Source organism: Cyprinus carpio, chromosome B9, assembly GCF_018340385.1.
Source record: "Cyprinus carpio isolate SPL01 chromosome B9, ASM1834038v1, whole genome shotgun sequence".
In the NCBI taxonomy this organism is placed as follows: domain Eukaryota; kingdom Metazoa; phylum Chordata; class Actinopteri; order Cypriniformes; family Cyprinidae; genus Cyprinus; species Cyprinus carpio.
This window is the reverse complement of record NC_056605.1, coordinates 6,486,156-6,507,953: the sequence shown is the minus strand read 5'-3', so window position 1 is coordinate 6,507,953 and position 21,798 is coordinate 6,486,156. Positions and strand designations below refer to the sequence as shown.

At 37.3% G+C, this 21,798-nt stretch overlaps 1 protein-coding gene across 9 annotated transcripts in view; it reads left to right on the top strand.

The window, feature by feature from the left end:
- The first annotated feature begins 346 nt into the window (after window positions 1-346).
- The window catches only part of myo1b (myosin IB), a 75,240-nt gene continuing 53,788 nt past the window's right edge, over window positions 347-21,798 (top strand). For 3 of the 9 annotated variants that reach the window (XM_042730756.1, XM_042730758.1, XM_042730757.1), the window contains exons 1-3: window positions 348-591; window positions 10,954-11,094; window positions 16,658-16,773. In XM_042730756.1, coding sequence (XP_042586690.1) covers window positions 10,969-11,094; window positions 16,658-16,773 — 242 coding nt within the window. In that variant the 5' untranslated portion in view covers window positions 348-591; window positions 10,954-10,968. Of the gene's footprint in view, window positions 592-1,112; window positions 1,244-10,953; window positions 11,095-16,657; window positions 16,774-21,798 lie in introns of those variants that run through there. The other 6 variants (XM_042730759.1, XM_042730760.1, XM_042730763.1 and 3 more) reach the window with 4 other exon arrangements.

The window sequence follows — 21,798 nt, the reverse complement described above, 5'->3', positions numbered from 1 at the left end:
TGGTGAAAGATTTTAGAAAAGGCATTTACTTTGGTCCCTTGTAACAAATAGTCCTCTGTGACAGATATTCCTTTTGGCTCTTTTGATGGCTTTTGGTTTCTGGTGCAGGGTCTGTTGGGTCCTTAGTCAGTTGTTGTCCTTTTCTAGATATTTTGTTTCAAAATCCAGATTAATGTAAAGAATTTGAATCCAAGGTGTAGTGATGTCGATGGTTGTAAGTTTCTGTATTTAAACTTGTAACTTGCTAAACTCCTGAATCAATGTTGATGCAATTTCATCAAGACGGCGCATGATGGCAGTATATAGCAATTAGTTTTATACTGATGTTACTGATAGTCGGGGCAGTTAAGTTCAATGGGTTGGATAAGATGGGCGTTTTTCTGGGATAAGGTGATTATCACAGTGGGACTCCAGTCAGCACTCATTGAGCAGTAGTCTCAGTCAGTCTCTCTGCGTCCCTACACTGCTCACGGGACACACACAGACAAACCTCTTGGAACGGGACACGAGAATCACCTCTTCCAGTTTATCTAGAGCAGGATATTTGCCTTCAAGAGTGGATTAAAAGGGACATTTTACTCAAGAACTGAGGCAAGTTGCGTTTTCATTCATTTAAAAAGTTGCTTTTTTCTTTCTGGGTGAAATTCTTTTGGGTTGCCAATAAGCGCTGAACGTCTATTCGCTGCACATTCATTCATTTTGTGAAATAATCCGAAAGATACGCCGAGTGTAATTGTTTTCATTTTAATCTAAACGGGACCTTCTGAACATTTTTGTTTTGCACTTATTGTTGCACAAAGGATGTGTGGCTCTAAAGTTAAACAAACAAACTCGCAGTCGCATTAATGCACAAGCAAACAGGATTGAAGTTTTATTTAGAGTGCAAACCGGCTAAAGAAGTAGCCCATCCCAAGAAGGCAATGAAGGAAAAAATGCATGTGAGCCTCGATTAATAAAACGTTTCATGTTTGGTTCAATTGCTAAGCAACGTGCGCATTAACCTTAGACTTTAATGATAAGAAGAATAAAGAGTGCATTTGCATGAATGGTGAAGATGGCAACACACACACACACACACACACACACACACACACACACGGGGTGCTGAACGTCTTAATAGTCTTAAAGTTAAGTGGCAGAGACAAAGAAGCCTGAAGCCTGCCGAGTTTGAGCTGAACCCAGTGTCCTTACGCCACTTTTTTTTTTTTTTTTTTTTTTGCTCATTGTCCCTCACTTGTTAGCGGTAAGTGCTAAGGCAAACATCACTCTTGCTCGTCTGATGTTGGGTTTAAGTATTGTTAAAATCCTAAACCTGTTAAACTTGGACACGTAACTCTTTCCTCTCAGTTTGGGCTACAGACATGAGTGATACATGATACCTCAAATCATTGTTGGGAAGGGTGTCCTGTTGCTTTTCTAAGTGATCAGATTTTACTATTCATTTTTCTTAGTGATTGCTAAAATTGGCATTAGAATCCTATAGATTTACATTTGTGGGTGGGCTGATCGGCATGCAACCACTTTGAACACTTTAGAATTGTATTACTTATTTACTTTTAATGTATTGTTACTTTTGTCTTTACGTTACTATGTTACTTTTGCTTTACAGCTGTAAAGGCCCTTTAACACTGAAAGTGAAATTAATAAGCCTCAGTCTGAAGGGAGTGCCAGTCAGAGGCACCTCACTAACTTCCAAGCTCTCTCAACACAAGGACAGGAGAGGTGGCAGTATAAATGGGAAAACAAAGTAACTTGTGTTACTTGCTTAAAAAAGTAACTCCGATATTTTATTGCAATTTTAAAAGTGATGCATTATTTGATAAGCTACTTGAAAAATTAATCCGATTACATAACTTGTGTTAAGTTTCAAGTAACCCTTGTAAGACCTTGATTAGCTTGTTCAGGTGTGTTTGATTAGGGTTAAAGCTAAACTCTGCAGTTTGGTAACGCCTGCCTCTAGCAACATGCTAAAATGATGATAAACGTTTTAGAAACTCCATAGCAAAGCCCTGAACACTGAGAAAATCATTGTGGCACTTGCATTGCTTTCTTTATTTTCTCCTCTTGCTAAACATTGAAAATATGGTTCCTGAAATGTTAAAACCCTATGGACTTGAAACGCCTAATAGTTGTGATCATGTTCCCTTTCATCTCACATGGTTTTTACTAGGACACTAAAATAAATGTATTGGTTTGATTGATTAATAAGTAGCCTAGTACTGTGGAAACTTCCTTATTGGAGCAATTGTTAGTGCTATTTTAAGGATCGATGGGATAGATAATCAATTGAGGAGGGTGCCATTTATTTTTCTTCATGTTAAGCACACAAAAAGTAAAAAACATATTCGTTAGTGTAAAATTAAATGGTCTCCTGTCATGTCAGAGCCTTGTATTGCTGCCTGTGGAACGTACACTCTCAGTGAACTGAGTTTATGGTCTATGGAAACCACTCACGGCCAACAGTCTGTGCCAAAAATTGCTAATATTGGATTTGGTGTGATGCTTTTAATCAGTGTAACTGGAAACCGTGGGCTTTATGTGCTGGCTGACAGTCTTCTACAACTTTGTGTATAGTTCCCTTAACATCGAGAAGTGAACGTGCAGCAACTATTTCTCAAAATCCGATTTATCTGTTGTCATGAAACAAGGAGTTCACAAAGTCTAGCTTTCTTTTCTTTTTTTCTAGCAGTACACTTTGCAGAAATGACAAGTACTGTATGTAATGCACTTTCTTTGCACCTTGCTCACCTCACTTGGAGCTTATGTGTTAGTCCACCCACTAAACGCCTACAAGTACAGCGCTCTTCTCTGGAAAGGTGCTTTGCAAACCACAATCAACAGATGTGAGAGGCTGAAGAGAATTGTTGACTTTTCGAGGGGGGTTGGGTCTCGCAGGCTTCATTCAGTAGAGTCACTTTCTCTAAAGCAATGCCGCTTTTTATCAAGGTCTCTGTGTTTAGTTTTACCGATAGGGATGATGAATGTTTGGTCGTTGAGAACTCTTCACAGATAAGCGTAAAGTCCTTATGCCTACTATATCTTGCCACAGTGTAAATAAAATAACGACATTGCACAATTTCCAAATCTAATTACTATTACGAGTCAGTCTCCCCGCACTCTTCAAATTTTACAGTCAAATATGCTATTGTGTAATTGTAATGAAGGATTTTTAATTAATATAGGCTATAGGCTACCTTTGTTTTAGATTCAATCACATCATTCGCAGTGCTTCACAAGATGAGTAGCTCATTCCCTCGTAAAAGAAACTGAGTACAAATCTTGTATGTTTTGTCTTGTCTTATACACAATTTTCAGTTACTTAATGCTTTGAATCTTATGTTGTAATTCATGGCAGAGCTGGTTGGTTCAATTAATAGCTTAGAGCTCTTTATTGAAGAGTTTTTTGAAATGTCCTTCCTTGAGGAAACTTATGTTGTAGGTGAAAAACAGTAGTTGCGCATTTCCGAATTCACAGATTTCACACAACATGGTAGCAAAAAGTATCCGGATGACCTACTGTTTCCACTGAGTGTTTGAAGTGCACATCCAATGGACAATTTACTCTCCAATGAGGCCATGGGTGAATGGCAGTGAAGCCATGCAACTAACGCTGTAGGTCACATGACAATGACAGCATACTACAAAAAAAATGGGGTAAGGTTATCTTAGAGCATTGGTTCGCAACTCTTTTTCTGATGAGCCACTGCTCTGGACATTTTGTATGCTATTTCTCACCTAAAGAGATTATGATCTGAATCAGGTTCATTAAATAAGGAAGACATGCAAAATGTGCAGAACAATGGGGCTGGAGTAGAGAACCACTGTCTTATTGGATGATGAAAAGCAGTTAACAGTAGAGAAAACATTGCCTTGCATGCACAAAGTATCTTCTCCTTTTTTTATTTTATTATTATTATTATTATTTATTTATTTTTTTTTTTACATGGGTTGGTGTCATTGGCACTTGAAAGGTAAAGTTCAACCATAACACAATAATATTGATGAGTGTCCAGCAGCTTCTCATGAATAAGAAGTTAGGATAAAAGCAACAGACTTGAGATGATGTCACTGTCCCAGACATGCCTCATAGGAGAATACTGGAAGATGTGTGTGTATGTATGCAAGAGAGTGTTGTATGTATAGCCATCTTTCTGAGCACCACAATCTGTCTCATTCTATCCTGACATGTCTTTGAAAGCTCTTTATCTTCATAGGCTTATTTTGGACGTATATGAGCTTTAACGCTGGCTTAGCAGAAGTTCATAGTATGTTAGTCGTTGAGGCGAGACACTTGGAGTTATGAACCAGCAATGATCCTGTCACACAAATTTTTGTTTTATTACTGTTATAATTATTTTAAATGATAAAGATCCCAGCGATGGGATTCAGAGATGCGTTCTAGTCTGCCAAGCCTGGCTCCCGTGGGATTGTGGAAAGTCAATCCGAGGGTTTACCCTGGAAATGGTGCAGGCTCACATAGCAGTGTTTCGGGTCAGTGAGCAATGAGCATGCTTGCATGTACTCCCAAATAGCCACAATGGCTTTGCCCCATCGCTTGATTTGGAGCTCGTCTGTAGTTGCCATCACCAGCCATGTGTCTGGCTCTTTATTCAGCGGTCTGTACTCGATTAAACCCTATTATGTTGTTAACTTGTTCCACTGGCATCACTAACTGTGAGGTTAACGTTTTAGTTCTGCATTTGCAGATTTTTTTTAGCTTGAGTAAGGGCATGGGTTTTGAAACTGAGCTGAATTGTCCTTAAATATGTGTTATAAAATGTAACTGGAGGGTCTGTTTGATCGGAGTTGTTTTAGTGTATGTCTCGCTGGGTGTTTCGGGAGGAACGCTGAAAAGAGGGACTTTCTGCTCTACCTTGTCTGTGAGTGGAAAATCACACGTGGCTCACATCCAGGAATTTTAAATGATATATTATTGGCATTGCACTTAGAAATGTAGGGCAGATGTAGAGTTTTGGGTGCCGGCCAGTTTTGAAAGGTGACAGCCGGTCAGTCCTGAGAAATACTAATGCTGATGCTGCACATGATGGCTTCATTTTTAGGGCAGTCGTGTAACTAAAAATACTACGCGGCTTAATCTGATGGATTTGTGGAGAGTATTTGGGAACCCGGTGCGGTGAAACTGAAATCTGGCTTCAACAATGATGCCTTTATTTGCTAATGCACATCAACTGCATCCAATTATGAGCAGGAAAGCATGTCTGCTCTGATGCACTGTATATGGAAACATTGCTTGACCCGCTTGTTTAAAGCAGTGATTCCTTTGCAATAGTGAAAATAGGAAGTATTTTGTTGCAGGGTGGGGCAGTATAGCTAAAAATATTTTTCATAGTCTTGATGATGTTCAATAGTATACATATCTTAATGTTTATGTATTTGCTTAAAAAGTAAGTAGAACAATCATTCAAACAAATAGCCATTGTAGCCTAGATTTTTCTTTTTGTCTTTCTTTCTTTCTAAATGTAATTTAAAATAATAAATACTTGACCTGTTTGGATGCTTATAGTACCACTACCTACATGAACAAGACGAAGAATAATTCATTTTTTTTTTTTTTCATAAGCACACAATACTTACACACACGTACAACATTTTTGAAATGTAACATAAAAAAATCAATGAATTAGAGTTTTTAATTGACTTATTAAAACAGCCAGTTTGAACTGATTCACAGAAATGAATCAAACTTAACATTAACAGGTTTTTGCTAATGAAATTTAAATTAGACAAGCTAGATCACGAGACAAGATCTACGTTAACAATTAATATTGTCATAATCAGGAGTATGCTCGCTCATAGCAGAAATATCATGGCAAATACAGTTACATTTAGTAATTCTGCATGGAAATTTAAAAAGCTGAAATCTGAGCATTTGATTCATCAAACTTTTTTTTTTCTTTTCTTCCATCTGGAATCCAGTCTGTTTTACAGGTGTGATTTATGTATTTTTTATTAATTGTGCATATTCAGAATTATCATAAACATGGTCAAATTTGTCTTAACCAAAATCCTTGCTTTTTGGATTAAATACCATGCTTTGTCTCAAACTATGAAAATAGCTTTTCAATAGTTTTTTCAAAATGTGGTGACGCTTTAAAAAAAAATCCACATGATGTTCTGTCCTTGTCAGGAAAAATAATCCTTCCTCTCTTGATCTGTAGATTGATATTGATTTAATATATGGTCTGCGTGCTCCAGTGCTGTTTCAGATGTAGTTATGTCAGTGGGGGAATCTGGGCTACGAGGCTACCAGCACACATTCACGTGCAGTTATAGTTGCTGAGGATCTCACTGAGCTTTTGGAAATACTAATAGAACACCAGTTTCCACTTTTGCTGGGATTCACATTCTGGTGTGTGTTTGTTTTTTTTTGTTTGTTTTTTTTTCTCCTGCTAGAAAATGTGTTATTGAAATGTTATGTTCAAAGACATACAACCCCATCACTTGCTTATTTATTTGCCACATATTTGGTGTTGCCTGTTTATTACCTGGTTTCTTGACCTGTATTCTGGTCTTCCTGTATAAAGTCCACAATATAAACTGTCCATTTGTGCCATGTGGCAAGCGTGCAACAAAATATCTAGATCTCCCTTAACAACTGTTCAGCAAACATCACATGCAGAACACCATGCAAAAAAAAAAAACTTGAAAAAAGTCTGTCTACGTGAAACCAAATCTTTACCTGTAAGTCTGGTAATCATGAATTAAAGAGAACACAAACCTGATCAGATTAAAACACTGGAGAATGTTTATTGGCTAATAATTTTGTCCTTCCAGAGCAGCTGCTATTCAGTTAGACTAGTAGATTTTGCCAGGAGTTGCTATGCAGCGGGGGAGCGAGCCCTGGAATTATTCTCTTTACTTTGGAACCACTGGATGCATCCAGGCTTTCGTCATGTCTTGTCTGACCTTTAGTCTGTGGTCTTCTCCTCTGTCCCGTTTCACAGGTCACTGATCATATCCCCGGCTGTCAGGTTACAGCTGTTGCCAAGACACAAATTGAGGTAGACATAGAGAGAAGTGGTTTTTCCCCACTATTACTCGAAAGCAAAGATAATGCAAAACAGAAAAAGGAGGTTTATAAAGAACTTCATTGTTCAGTTCTTAGCAATTGGCTTTGGATAACTGTGATTTATTAGCAGGCAGGATCAAAGAGGTAAATGTATCACAGGCAAAATGAAATATTAAGTGAATGTGCCTCTTTGACGATGTATTAAGTGTTTAGAGTGTAGAAATTAATCATAAATGTGGTAGCAAAGTATGATCTGTAGTATATACATACCTCACATTATTTCAGTCCAATTTTTCAGTGGTTTAATTTTAACAGTAACCCACATGTACTGTTTTTGTTTTACAAAAATAAAAGGAATTGTTAATTTTGCATTTGATCATTTGATTGCATTTTACAATATTAAATACATTGTTAGCATTTTATACCATCATTTTTGTTAGTAAATTTGTATTAAGTCATAAAGAAAAAAATAAAATGGATAGAATAAAATATGTAAAATAAAAAATGATTTTATAGTCCCCTAAATATTTGATGACATTACACGAAGAATAGACTTTTAGGAAAAGTATTTAGTTAGAGGTTTATGTAGTTTACAGATATGTCAGATTCATCTCTCTCTGAGGTGTGTTTTTAATTTTGTTTTTGTATGTGTATATATATGTGTGTGTGTGTGTGTGTGTTGTATGTGTATATATATATGTATGTGTGTGTGTGTGTATTATTTAAAACTCCTGAACATGAATAAAACAATCCAAGAAAGAAAGACTAGCATTGTTTACAGTTACCTTTGGATTTTTGTAATTTATAAATTAATTTTAGATTCTGAATATTTCAATTATTCATTATTTTTGAACTCCACACTATTTTATACTTAACTGACTTTATTATAATACTGCCCCTTAATGGAAGTATAGGTGCCATGTTTCAAAGTACTTATCCCTTTTTAAATGGTTAGTAGTTCAGCTGTGAGCTATATTTTGATACTTTATATTGGTAATTGCTGGCAACTGGTAATATGGGAGGGACATTCTCAATCTGGAGAGGGTATTTAACCCTTAAATGCATTAATGTTTCGCCAATCTTTCTTACGTATTCATGTCTTTTAGCGACCCGGAACTAAAAATCCAGCACGGATGGATCACTAACTGCTGCAATAGCAAAAAAAACACTCTTGATATTTTAAGAACAATTACAGAAGAATAAAATAAAGCATATTTTGTTACCTTTTGAAACTTAAAAGGGTTCGATATGAGCAGAAGATTTTATTCTCAAAACTATAGTTTCAATGACTTCATATTCAATATTTTGACCACTGGCAGCTTATTCACCACACCCAGCATCAAATGGCAGTGACATTTATATTTCATTGCGTATAGTAATTGCTCTGCAGTAAAGCCATTCAAACCAGTTCAATTTTCGTTGATGATATTCGTTTGTTGTATGCCTGCTGTAATTATCAGTGAAACGTCACATCATCACTGTGTATCAAACTTGAGGGAAAAAAGATGCATTGCATGTATTGAGTCATCAGATATGTAAATATAGTTGCGCAAAAAAAAAAAACTTGCACATTTATATACCTTGAGTCTCTAGCAACCCAATACACTTTTCATAAATTTACCAGAAAATGGGCATTATTTTATATTTTACTATTTTATTGTACTATTATATTGTTTATAATGAATAGATTGAGGAATACTTAGAAAGTTGATGTTTAACTTTAAAAAATGAAGGAGGGAGAGGGTAGAGAATGATGTCCCGGGTCACTAAGGACCCGAGATATGCATTAAGGGTTAATTGGTTAAATATCCTTTTTGTGCAAGATTATGACTCCATATTTTTGGTCTGTTGTACATTTTAAATATGTATATTTGATAAATTAAAGTTTTCTTTAGGAGTACACTAGTGGATAAAAAGCCATGCAAGTCCAATTTAAATTTATTGTGCTCTTTAATTTCTGACATCAAGGCTGCAAAGTCTTAAAGTTGATGACTAGCCCTGCCCTAAATTGTTGATAAGAAAGATTGGGATTATCAAACTGCACAGCAGCAATCTGAGGCACTCGTAGGAGACTTGAGGCAGACACACATCCTGGCAACCTTATCAGTCCAATCTGCCATTAGCTTTCACCTCTTAATCCTTCATTTACATTCAACTTTTTTTTTTTTTTTTTTTTTTTTTGACAGTATAACCACATTGTGTTATACTGTCTGCCCCTTATTTAAGACTTGCTTCTTTGCCCATGTTTGTATTTTGACTACAACTGGCGATGCTGGGTGCTTTGATTCTTTACTCCGAGTGAGCTGGGAGTGAAAGCATGGGGTGTTATTGGAAGAGCTTTTTGCTGAGCACTACACTTTGCCGGTGCCTGTTTGTTTGAACAGTGCATAGGGGGTTTATGGGCTCAGTAGAGCCTCATATGAAGGCCCTGAATGCAATTGGCACCTGAATTAGTGACCAGAGAAGGGAAAAATCGCTGCCCCTTGCAGTTGAACTGTTTAGCTGTTAACTGTGAAATCACAATTCAGTGATGGGTTTGCTTGAAGTAAACATTTACATAGTTTATTTCTGCTGTCCACTTTGTTTAGTGAGAAAGTAGCTACATTTTGATGCCTCCACTCCATAAACCTCTTGGGAGTATCTATGGGTCATCAGCTGGGACAAGGGTTTTTCGTTACATAATTCCCAGTGGAATATCTTGTGTCCGTAGTGTCCTGAACAGAACTGAACATGCCGGTCCAGTCAAGTGCTGCTTTGCAAATACTTCAGAATTTATTTGAGTTTTTTTTAAGGTTAGAAGTGTAAGAAGCTGATGATAAGGTTTCATATGAACAGACATCAGCATTAATGCACTGTAGATGGTCAGTGCACAGAATTCTGGGATAGATGGGTCAGTGACCAAGAAGGGAGTTCAAAAATAGTGGAGAAAGTCATTTAAAAACTCAATTGATAAAGCATGTACCAAATGATTAGAAATATCATGTTTTAATCAATGTTTGTGTTTTGTGTGTGTGTGTTTTTTTTTTTTTTTTTTTTTAATGTGGTGAAACCAAGAATAAGCTTGTGACATGAGTAAATAAGGCTTGCAATTGATGTCAGACAAAAGTTTTGTTTTTGTTTTGTTGTTTTTTTTGCCCCAAATAACATTTGATTGGCTTAATGGTTTGCTTTTAGAAATTGGTAACAATAAAATTTATAAAGTCCTTATTTTAGACTAATTTATTTAGTGTTTGCTAATATTTAGAATATTTATGTTTTTGTTTTTATATAAATTTCATTTTAAAGTTTTAGTTTTTTGTGTGTGAGTTTTTATATCGTTTTTAAGTTTTAGTTATTTTAGGGTTAGTTTACCCAAAAAATTAAATTAGCCCATAAATTACTCGCCCTCAAGTCATCTTAGGTATATATGAATTTCTTATATTAAAATATTAGTTATATTAAAAATCGTCTTTGATCTTTCAGGCTGTTTAATGGCACTCAGCGGGTGTTGCAGTGCTTCAGTCCAAAAGAAGTGAAATAAAAAGCACACATCCTTAATAAAAAGTGTCTCACAGCTAATTTTCATTTTTGGGTGAACTAACTCTTTAACAAAAATGAGAAATGTTTTAAGTTGAAATGTTTATTTATTTATTTTTCTTTATTTCATGGAATGATTTATTTATTTGTTTGTTTTAGTTAACATTAATAATCCTGCTCCACAGAAATATCAAAATTAATTGAAATTCAGAAATTGAAAACATGTTAATCATCGAAGAATTGTATTCAAACCAATGTCAGTATGAATTAGCGACATTTTTAATGTATTCTGTATGAATTAATAAACACACACACACACACATTAACCCCACTGACCTAGATACATGTCTAAGTCAAGGCCTACAGAACTCTTGATCTGATATGTAATTGTCTTGCTTTCTCCATAGGTGGTGTTGTCCAAAATGGAGGTGAAGACATCACTTCTTGATAATATGATAGGGGTGGGCGATATGGTCCTCATTGAGCCCCTGTCAGAAGACACCTTCATTGAGAATCTAAGGAAGCGATTCGAGCACAACGAGATCTATGTAAGTAATGCTTAAACTAATGCTGAGAACATCATGTTACTTTTCTTGGTCGCTGTCTCATTTTAGGCTTTCACTGCTCCAGACAGTCACATCACATCGAGTGTCTAAGTTTAGTCTGAGTGTGTTCCCTCTTCACAGATAAATAGGAGTGTAGAGATGAACACAGTTTAAATCATAGCTCTCTCATTGTTCTGTCCCTGCTCTCATGTCTTTCCCATTCATTTGGGCTCAGTTTAGAAAGCGGTTGCATACCAAACACCAAACCAACATACAAAATAGGTTCATTCAATGTGTAAATAGTTGTTTAATGAATCATAATATGCAAAAGTGAAAAGATATATAGGAGAATTGAGGATTTTCTACTTTTCTTTAGGGGGGAAAACAATTTAATGACATTACCACTGCAGAAATTACTTGACACTTAAGATATGGTCATATACAGCGGTACAGTAAAGTTATGCAAGGAAGTCCAGCCATCTAGAATTTCTAGTGAGGGTGAAAGCTTTCACCACTGTGCTTCATACATTGCTACACTATTGACAATGACTTTTTTTGCTAGTTAAATTTAGCAAATAGATAGACAGCACCTTTAGTATTTAAAAATGCTTCATTTTCATTAATCAAACAGTTTATTTTTTTCATGCTGAAATTGGAAGAAAACTCTCATGTTCAGATTTACTTACTGTATGTGTGGACCAATAAATTGAATGAAACAAATAAATTGTTGCATTAGTTGCCATGCTTAATGAGAATTTGCATTCAGTATCAGGAAATATTAAGGTTAATGACCCCTTCAAATGGCTGATTTACATTTTGTGTGGCACCATAAAAATGTTCCCTTAAAGATGTTTATTTATATTTTGCAGAGCTGTAATCTGACCAGTTATAAAAGACTAAAATCATGTAGTTGGTCTCAAACAGGTTGTGTGTTTACTCTGTAATTAAGAGTGTAACTACCCACAGCCCTCAGTGTCCAGTAGCTGCAAGTTTGTAATGCAACCTCTAGCCTTGTATTTAATGCAAATCCCCAAATTACACAGGAGAGTGCTGAGTCTGACAAGAGCAAAATTATGTAGACCGAAGTATATTTATGTTCTTTGCACTTTGTGCAAACTGGTCACTTAATTTTCTTTTTAGTAAGTTCACAGCAACCATAAATTAAGTCTGTCATTATTTACTCGTATGTTTTCTGCCAAAGTAGACCTCTCCTTTTGTGTTCAGTAGAACAAAATAAGTATGAAATGACATGAAAATGGGAAAATACTTCTGAATTATCCGTTTAAACTTATATTTTAAAAGGGCTTTATGGAGAATATTCTAGGAATGTCTCCACCCTCAGTATCGTCTATTTAAATGCCAAGAAGCTTACATCACAGTCCATCATATCGCTTACATTTCCCCAACTTTACGATGAATATCATAGAGAATGTTCTGCCTTATCTAATCAATGCCCCGTCAAAAGCAGTTATAATGGGTTACATTTTCAGATACAGCAAGCAATAAGAGCTGTAGAATTATGAAACAAATGTCCTTGTATTTATCTTTAAACTTTGCTCAGTATTATTGGCTGCAAGAAAGAACAAATGTTTATATGCGTGTATGTGTGTATGCACATCTATTAGTAAGGAACAGATGTGATTGTGTAGCTCACTCTTTTAGTGATGCTCTTTATTGATCCACAGTTGCTCATTTTTCCAAAATGTATGTCCACCAGGTCTCATTTAGATGCATTTAAGGGCCAATTGAATTATTTACACAGGCCTTGTCCTGCTCTAATGCACCCATAGCCGTCACATCTCTCTAGTGCCCCAGATGTCACCATTGTGAACAGTATTTAAATTCATCTGGGATTATGAGAGAATTCTAATATATTCTTAATAGAATGAAGAAATACACATTCTGTTCTGATTGTATGAAAGAAGAATTTCATGTGTTCATTTACATTTGTTCTCTACGTCTAAGGGATTCATTATGCCTCCTGTGGACACTTGACAATAGGTTGTAGGCTGTGTTGCCATGGGAGAGGCCTGATCCTCCGGCTGCAAGCCTTGTGCAACACTCACTGTAATGAAAGGTAGAAGACGGCTGCAAGAATTAATCATTGTTCTGAGGTCCCAGAGACATTGTGATAGATTTGCTTTTAACTTCATAGGTTGAAAATTGGTGGCAGAAAGAATGAAAAAGATTTGAAAAACAAGAGAAGCTGGAATAAATGAGTCAGGATGTTTGTTTGAATCATCTGACATAGACTACTTTAGACACCGTTGCCCTCGCTGGCCACTTTTGACCACCCTGTGTTGTTGATGCTTTCTGGGATTCCAAACATTTTTGTTTGTGTTCTCTTGTTCGGTTGCTTGCGGGCCCCCTGACTGTCTGAACAATACCCTTGAATTCCCATCTGGATCATGCAGACGGATGCATATTGTAGCTCTACTCCCCTACACGGCTGCTGCCACTGTTCCTAACAGAATGAGGCAGAGAATGTGCTTGATGTCTGTGCCTCACAGCAGGGGAGTTTGAATACAGTGCAGTGTCCTTTAGGAATGTCACGTTACCAGTACAAGTGAAATTTTACATTTACCATAATTTTCATTATAGGAACACGCCATTATTTTCATTATGACTGGCTTGATGATGCATATACAGTCTGCAGTGACAACACTTGGGTGCCACAATAAGTTTGTATGCTCAGTAACACAAATACTGCAGACTAGAGGTGCCCAATCCTGGTCCTGGAGAACCCCCAACACAGCTTGTTTTTGATGTTTCTCTTATCTGACACACACATCTGAGGTCTTGGAGTCTTTATTAATAAGATGATGAGTTGAATCAGGTGTTTTTGTGCGTTTAGGGATACATCTAAAATGTGCAGTTTTGGGTTTCTCAATGACTAGGATTGGAAATCACTGCTGTAGACTGAACATACATTGAAGATCAAAATTAGAGAACTACCTACAATTTGTTAAATGTCATGGTCATTGCTTAGTCCTGTTTGAAGTTATCCTAAAGTAGAAAGACCGCTTTAAGCAGATTTCATGAATTAATTGTATTCTGAAGCACAGTATATATATAAATATATATATATATATATATATATATATATATATATATATATATATATATATATATATATAAAACTTAAATGAGAACTTTGAAAAAGAACTCTAATCATAATTTGAGAACACTTAGAGATACTTCCAAGTTATTGGTATTACTTTGGCACCTGGGGAAAATTTTCTTAATTTTATGACAAAACCTATTTAAATGGCAACGTTCCTCTAATGGTGCTTTTCCATTGCATGGTACGGCACAGTCAGCTCGGTACGGTTCACTTTTGGGGGCGGTTTCTACTGGGTACAGCACCTGTTACTTTTTTTTTTAGTGCCACCTCAGTTGAGGTTCCAAGTGAACCATACCATTACCAAAACAGGAAGTGTAAACTCTGCTGATCACAGATTGGCCGGATAGAATCGTCGCTACCTGCATCACTGAACTTGTGACACAAACACAAAATAACCGCTAGATTTAAATCAGCACAGCCAGCAAAGGATCGAATGCAACAGTTTTAAATGAGTGGACCTTTTTTAACAACCAAAAAGTGGCTGTTTCGTTGTCTGTTGAGGAAGTACAGACATTCCTCTCGTTGATAGCAGAGGAGCTGATCCAGTGAGAGCTTGATGGGGCGACGCGGAATGAAAAAGTTTTTCAGGAGTCGCGGCAGTAGAGGCGGCACAACTATAATGACGTGAATAATCCTGCCCACTCTAAAGCAGTACTGAACTGCAGTGGAAATGCAAACCTAGCCGAGCTGTTCTGAGCCGAGCCAAGTCATACGAGTTTAACTGCGTTTGCAAGATGGTGGGTTACTGAAACCATTTAACATGAGGTGGTCCAGATAAAGGCCAAAGGGATGACCCTTTCAGCCATTACAAAAGAAGCTGGCCATTCCAAATCTGTTCCAGGTTGTGTGGAGAGAGGAGAACTGGTCCAAAGTTCACTTTAGTGATGAGAGGAAGTTTAATTTATTTGGGTGAAATGGGAAACCTTGTTCAGCATCAAGCTTGGGAAAGACTGAAGCCCAAGTGTGTACAGAAGTCAGTGAAAGGTGAGGAGGAAGTGCCATGGTTTGGGGGGTGTTTTCTACAGCAGAATTTGGGGCACTTATACAACTAAATGGCAGAGACGTGAATGCAAATGTTTATCAGTTCCCCCTTTAGCAATATACAGTTCCTTCCATACAAGCATCTCCCAATAAGCCTGCAAGTTTCAAGCAAGACAATGCCCTTGTCACACTGCAAAACGGGTAAAGCAGTTGCTTGAGGCTGAAAATAATGGAATGGTGGGCCAGAGTCCTGATCTAAACCCAACTGAAAGTCTCTATTGGGCCTTTCGCACCACAGGAACCTTATCATAGTACCCAAACTAATTGTGGAACTACCAACTTTTGGGCATTTTTAGCACCGGACTGCCTTTTTCAAGAAACAAATTAGCTCCTACTCCTGAGCAGGGTCTAACCAGCACAACTGGTACTGCCCGTGACGTAAGTAGACCAAACCAAACACGTTCGAAAACGCCCTCACCCACCATGATTTAAAACGCCGTGTAACATACTGTAAACATTGCCAACTTATTTTGCAAGTATGATGAACAGCGATTAAATATACGGACACTGAAGTGCAGGCACTTGTAACAAATGTAGCACTGCCAGTTGTCGTTGGAGATTCTTAGTACTCCTTTCCGTTCTTTCAATAGCTTTACATAAACGTCGACATTCCATGTCCATTATAGTGAAACCCGCGAGACGCAACAAAAGCACAGCTCCGATCACAGCGTCCTTTATCCTCCTGTTGTTAACGTTGTTCTTCATTTGTTAACATTGTTGAAAGCCGCGCACAAATGACATCGCTGTCGACCGGCTTACGTCACGACCTAGTTCACACTGTCGGTGCGAATGCAACCCTTTAAATGGTACTGGGAAACAGTTCCAGCAAAATCATCCCAGTACTTTAGTACTGTACATTTAGTTCTGGAACTAAAGCGGTGCGAAAGGCCCTTATGAAAGCGAGTTTAGTGGACCAAGATCACACCAGACTGAGAGACTAGTGATGTCCTGTGGCTGCAGATGTGTGAAGTCATTTAAAGCTAGGGCCTCTACACTTCCTACTAATTTTTGGCAGCTGTAACCCTCCAAAATTTTAGTTGTAATCTCTTATCATGCAACAGTGGTTACTGTTCTCTAATTTTGATCACTGTTTTCCACAAAATGAAGGTTTTTGTTGAGATGCTTTGGTAATTTTGTCAAACATGTTAGTAAAACAGCTGTATATCAACAGCTAATATTCCTTCAAATTTTGAGCGATGAAGATTAATAATATTTCAGAAAAATATCAACTATTCATAGATTTTTCTCTAAATTTGATTTCCAACGTATGACTGGTTTTGTTGTCTCTTCTTATCTCATGTTTTTACAAATCTGTTCTTATGTTTTATTTTTATTTATGTATTTATTTTGATGTTGTTTGTTTGATCAGTGGTTTATTGTATCTTTAACTCTCCTCCACAGACATACATTGGTAGTGTGGTGATCTCCATGAACCCCTACAAGTCCCTTCCCATCTACACAGCAGAAAAGGTGGAGGAATATCGCAACAGGAACTTCTATGAGCTCAGTCCACACATGTGAGTCTAAAAAGCTTGTTTGAAAGCACTATACAACAAAGTCACTGTCTAGTTTTTCCCTAGGCTTCCTGGTCAGCAGAGCACAAACTGAAAGAAATTGCATGCAAAAAGCCTTGCAGCTTTTTAAATCAATAATAAAGTGAAGGTCCCCCAGTGGTGTCATGTTTGCAGAGTAGGTGTGCATAAACACGGTGTGCTTTATTCACTGGACCCCTGACACGTGATGTCCAACCCTTACAGGGGGGAGGGGCGGCTCACTGTCCTGCTCCAGATAATGACCATCTGTCTCTTTAGAGGGATACCAGCCGCCTGACCAGACTGCCAAATCAAAACAAAGCAGTCTGCTTTGTGTGATCGGCAGACGCATACTTACCCACTGAAAAAAAAAAAAAAACACTATGGCCTGATCTAACTCTTAAAACCTAGCTCTAAAAAAAAGAGCCACTGAGAATGGGATGGCTGTACCAATAACTTTTCCCATTCATTCTACACACTCTCCCCTGGAAAAGGAGAAGTTTAAATAAACAGCTGTGTACAGCTGTATTTTTCCCCCAAAGTATCCTTTTGATACTTTCGCCTGTGGGTTCATAGTTTGTTCTCCTCATGTTTCTAAATTGATCTCTTCTTTGCTTCTGGGCCTATCCTGTTCATTTGATCTGCTTTAAGTGAATATTTGATCTGGGATCCAGTTCTCCTTCAGTCTTGGACCCATCCATATTCATATGATTTAGTCTATGTAACACTGTCAGGGTCTATGCTCCTCTGATCTGAAGCCAGGCTCTGAGCTCATTCCAGGGCAGCTGCTTTTCTTGTCATGCCTGGGAAGCAGACCACTTAGATGGCTCTGGGTGTACTGGCCTCTGGGGCTTGTACATTTCGGCGTCCTGGGACAATGGGCCGTATTTGGTCCTGTTAACAGCACAAACTGTTAAATAGTATTTATGATCATCACCTCATCACCTCAGTAAACAGAGCAGTCATCAGCAAAATGGCCCAGAGCATCTGTGCTCAAACTGTTGTCAAGCTTTTGGGTAAGTTTTGGTCAAGTCTGTGCTTGTTTTATAATTTTCAGAAATATTTTAAGAGCCTAGTCTCATATAACCGTATAGGCTTAAATGTGTATAAAGGTAATTACTTGAAGATATATATGTATTAGCATTCTCACTGATCTCAGTTACAGTCACTCACCTGATGCAGGACCTCCAATGCAATTTGAAATCAGCCATCTTTCCTCATTAGATGGAAAACTGAAGATGGAAAACTTTTGCAACAATGCTTGGAATGCAATGTGTCCTTGGTTGCATCATAAATTTGAGTTGTAATCTTACAGACGTATTTCGGGGCACATCAAGCACATCAAGGGGTGTTCAATCCTGCTCCTGGTGGGCAACCGTCCTGCATAGTTTTACACTAATCCTAGTAAAATATACCAGATGCAACTAATCATAGTCTTCTGGAATACTAGGCTGTGTATGAAATCACTCCCTATACATTTATATAATGCACTATTTTAGGTGACAGGCATTTGTAGTGGTGTCTGATATTGTAGTGGACATTATCGAGGGAACTCATTCAATCTCATTATGTGTGTCAATAGTTTAACTGATGTACACTCAATGGCTAGCCACTATACCCATATACTGTGATTGCTGCACTGAATGAATTTCCGCATCTAGCTAGTGGTGTTTCACAGCACTTCTGGTGGACTCAATGTGTGAATTTGCTCACTGGTTTTCATTTGGTGCACATTATTAGTAGAGTATTGATGGAATAGTAAATGATGAAAAGGGGCTATTTGAGATGCAGCTCTAGAAACTTGGAGTTGGAGCTAAATTTAATAGGACATTGGCCCTCCTAAAGCAGGACTAGTCACCCTTGCATAGTGTATATTTAGGCATAAAACTTATTCTCATCTTTAATGAGAGTCTTGGATTAAGGTCTCTTTTAATTAGGTCCTCCTTATAGACTTTGTAAAAGACATAATTTGATCTCAATCTCCAAGTCAGGCCATCTGCTTAGGCTTTTGTGTGGTAGATCTTTTAGTAAGATGAGACTATGACAGGGTTTGGAAGTTGTCCTTTCCTAATCATCTTTTCCTGTCCATGGCAAGGTCATGCCACCCTTATCGATTTTAACAGATGCTTGTCAACTTTGGGGTTTATAATGGCAGTTTTGAGTGTGCCTGCTCTACATTGAGACCATGTGTGATATGATTGTTCTTCTCATCTACAGGGTTAAGTAAATTCTTCATCTAAACCTGCACAAGCAAGCCAATTGCACTAACAGCTCAAAGTTATCACAGGCTTTCATAGAGTTCAAAGTGGTCAAAGGGAATGACCTTTTCCAAGGGCAAGTGCAGAATTGGCAGCTTGAAGGGTCATTCTGTCATCTGAGAAACCTAATGAAATGAAAGGAACGCAAGATCATGACATACCTTGAAGCTGATCCACTAGTCCACATTGAGGTCTAAAAAAATAACAATTGCTTAGACACCAAAGATCTTATATTCAACGTTAAGTGTGTACTTTCTCCTCCACTAGTGTCGCCAAGCTTAAACCAGACTTACACAGAGTACAAGTCTGTTTGGTGGTTCCATTCTGTTTCTGGATGTCCAAACCTACAAATGCATAAAAACTGATATCATGTCATTCTGGTTGGCATTTGTATGGTGTTAAGATACTTTTAGTAGAGCAGTAGTTAAAGTAGCCAAAGTCTGTTTATTCTGCTAAACAGTCATCCGTGTTTCCGATTTAAGATTTTCAAACTATCCATAAATCATAAATAAATAAGTTTGTCGAAACTTTTGGAAAGTTTTATCAGTGAACAATTGACACAGTATTTACACACTTATAAACTTTTGACTATCCACCAATCAGGATTTCGTAAAAAACACAGCACCATTACGGCTGTTTTAAAAGTCTCAAATTACCTTGTGGGGTTCCTAGATGAAAAACACCACTGTGCATGTCTTTTTATTGATTTAACTAAACCTTTTGATACAGTGGACCATGAGATTTTGAAAAAAATATGTTTGTCATTTTGTACACAAATACATATTAATTAATGACATTTTGATGTTTGAAAGTCTATAGGTTGACATAAATTCAGATATAAATAAATAATTTTCAAATATTGCACCTGTCAAACATAGTCTATTTTGACGTCAATACTGTTGACGGTGTCCTTTTATCAGTAGGCTTTATATTTATATTTTGGAAGGTGTAGGTGTGTGAAAAAAGTTGAAATTGTTGTCATGAAGACAAGAGCCTGGTCTGTTGGCGGCCTCCCTCTATGTCACCTACAGCAGCAGCAGCGCGCCAGCACCGCGTCAGGCATGGTTCTGGTGTGTAAAGACACAGAAAACGCGGCGCAGCCACCACGCAACTGACACGCAACAGAAATGCCACGCTCACGCCACGCAGCCAGTGTGTCACCAGCCTTAGAAGTGTTGGTCTATCAGACGATGTAGTCTCATGGTTTAATGCTTATTTAAAGGGATGGTTTAATTGTTTTTTAGTGGGAGTTATTCAATTTGTTGATGAGCTTGTGGGTACGGGATTTCCCCAAGGATCTGTATTGGGGCCATTATTATTTACTATATATATAAATTGTCTAGAAGTAAATATTGAAAAAGCAAGGTTCCACTTTTATGCAGACGACACTGTCATCTATTGTTCTGCTCTTACACAACACCAAGCTCTGGGTGATTTACAATCAGCATTTAATATTTTTCAAGCAAGGTTTTTTACTTTAAAGTTGGTCTTAAATGTTGAGAAAACAAAATTTATGTGGTTATCAAATTCTAGAAATTCTTTAGATAGTTCTGTTGTTCTCCAAACTCTGCAAGGGAAACTGATCGTATTAGTGTCAGAGTATAGTACCTGGGCATCATAATTGATAGAAATAAGTCTTGCTTTTCATTTAACGCAAGGAAGAAGCTTGTGTCTGGAACTTTTTTTTACAGATTCTTGACTACGAGGATGTAGTATATCAGCATTTCTCTTCTTATCTTCTTGCCTCCTTGGAAGCTGTGTATCACGGTGCCTTAAGATTTATTACGGATTGTAAAATTTCTACACATCACTGTACATTTAAAGAGTTGCCTGGTCTTCACTTGCTGTTCGAAGGAAAATGCATTGGTACTTATTGATTTACAAAGCAATTATGGGTTTTTTGCCATTTCTGTTGTTTGAATCAACAAAAAGTAGTTGGTAACTATTCATTGCGTTCCCAGTCTTATCATAATCTTTATGTACCTTCAGCTCGAACTAATCTAGGTAAAACTGCTTTTGAATATGCTGCACCATCAGACTGTTGTAGTGCTGTATTTTATTGATATCTTACTGTTGTGACGTATTGTTGTTTGTCATATGTGTATATATATAACTGGGCTGCATATCTTGGCCAGAACACTCCTGTAAAAGAGATTTTTAATCTCAGTGAGGTTCTCTCCTGGTTAAATAAAGGCAAAAAACAACAATTATAATGTACACCACTTCGATGGAGCCATGCAATGACTCCCCTTCATTAAGACTACATTATTATTGCTGTTTTTGACTCATGTAATACTACAGTGTGTTTTTGGTTTCCATTAAAGACAGGAAGAGTCTAGAGCAGGGCTATTCAATTGGAGGCCAGTGGGCTGAATGTGGCCCTCCAATCATTTTCATCCGACCCACGAGAAGAGTGCAGATCGTGCACATGCCTTGAATTGTGTTTGCACTAATTAAGTTAGTTTGTGTTATCGGTCATAATGTTTGGCGAGAAATAGCGCAGACTGGATGAAGTTGATTATCAAATGCAGTATAGTTTGAAAGTCTGCACGTTCGGCTGAACGTACTATATGCTGGCTAGCCACTTTTAACAAGCGTGCCAGTAGCACTTCAAATGACAAAAACACACACAATTATGTCAAAATGCACTGTTTTGGCAAGTAATTTTGTAAACACTGCCTTAAATGAGTTTTTAATTGTGATTGATTAGTTGTTTCTTTTTTTATTATTATTGACAGACAACACAAATGTT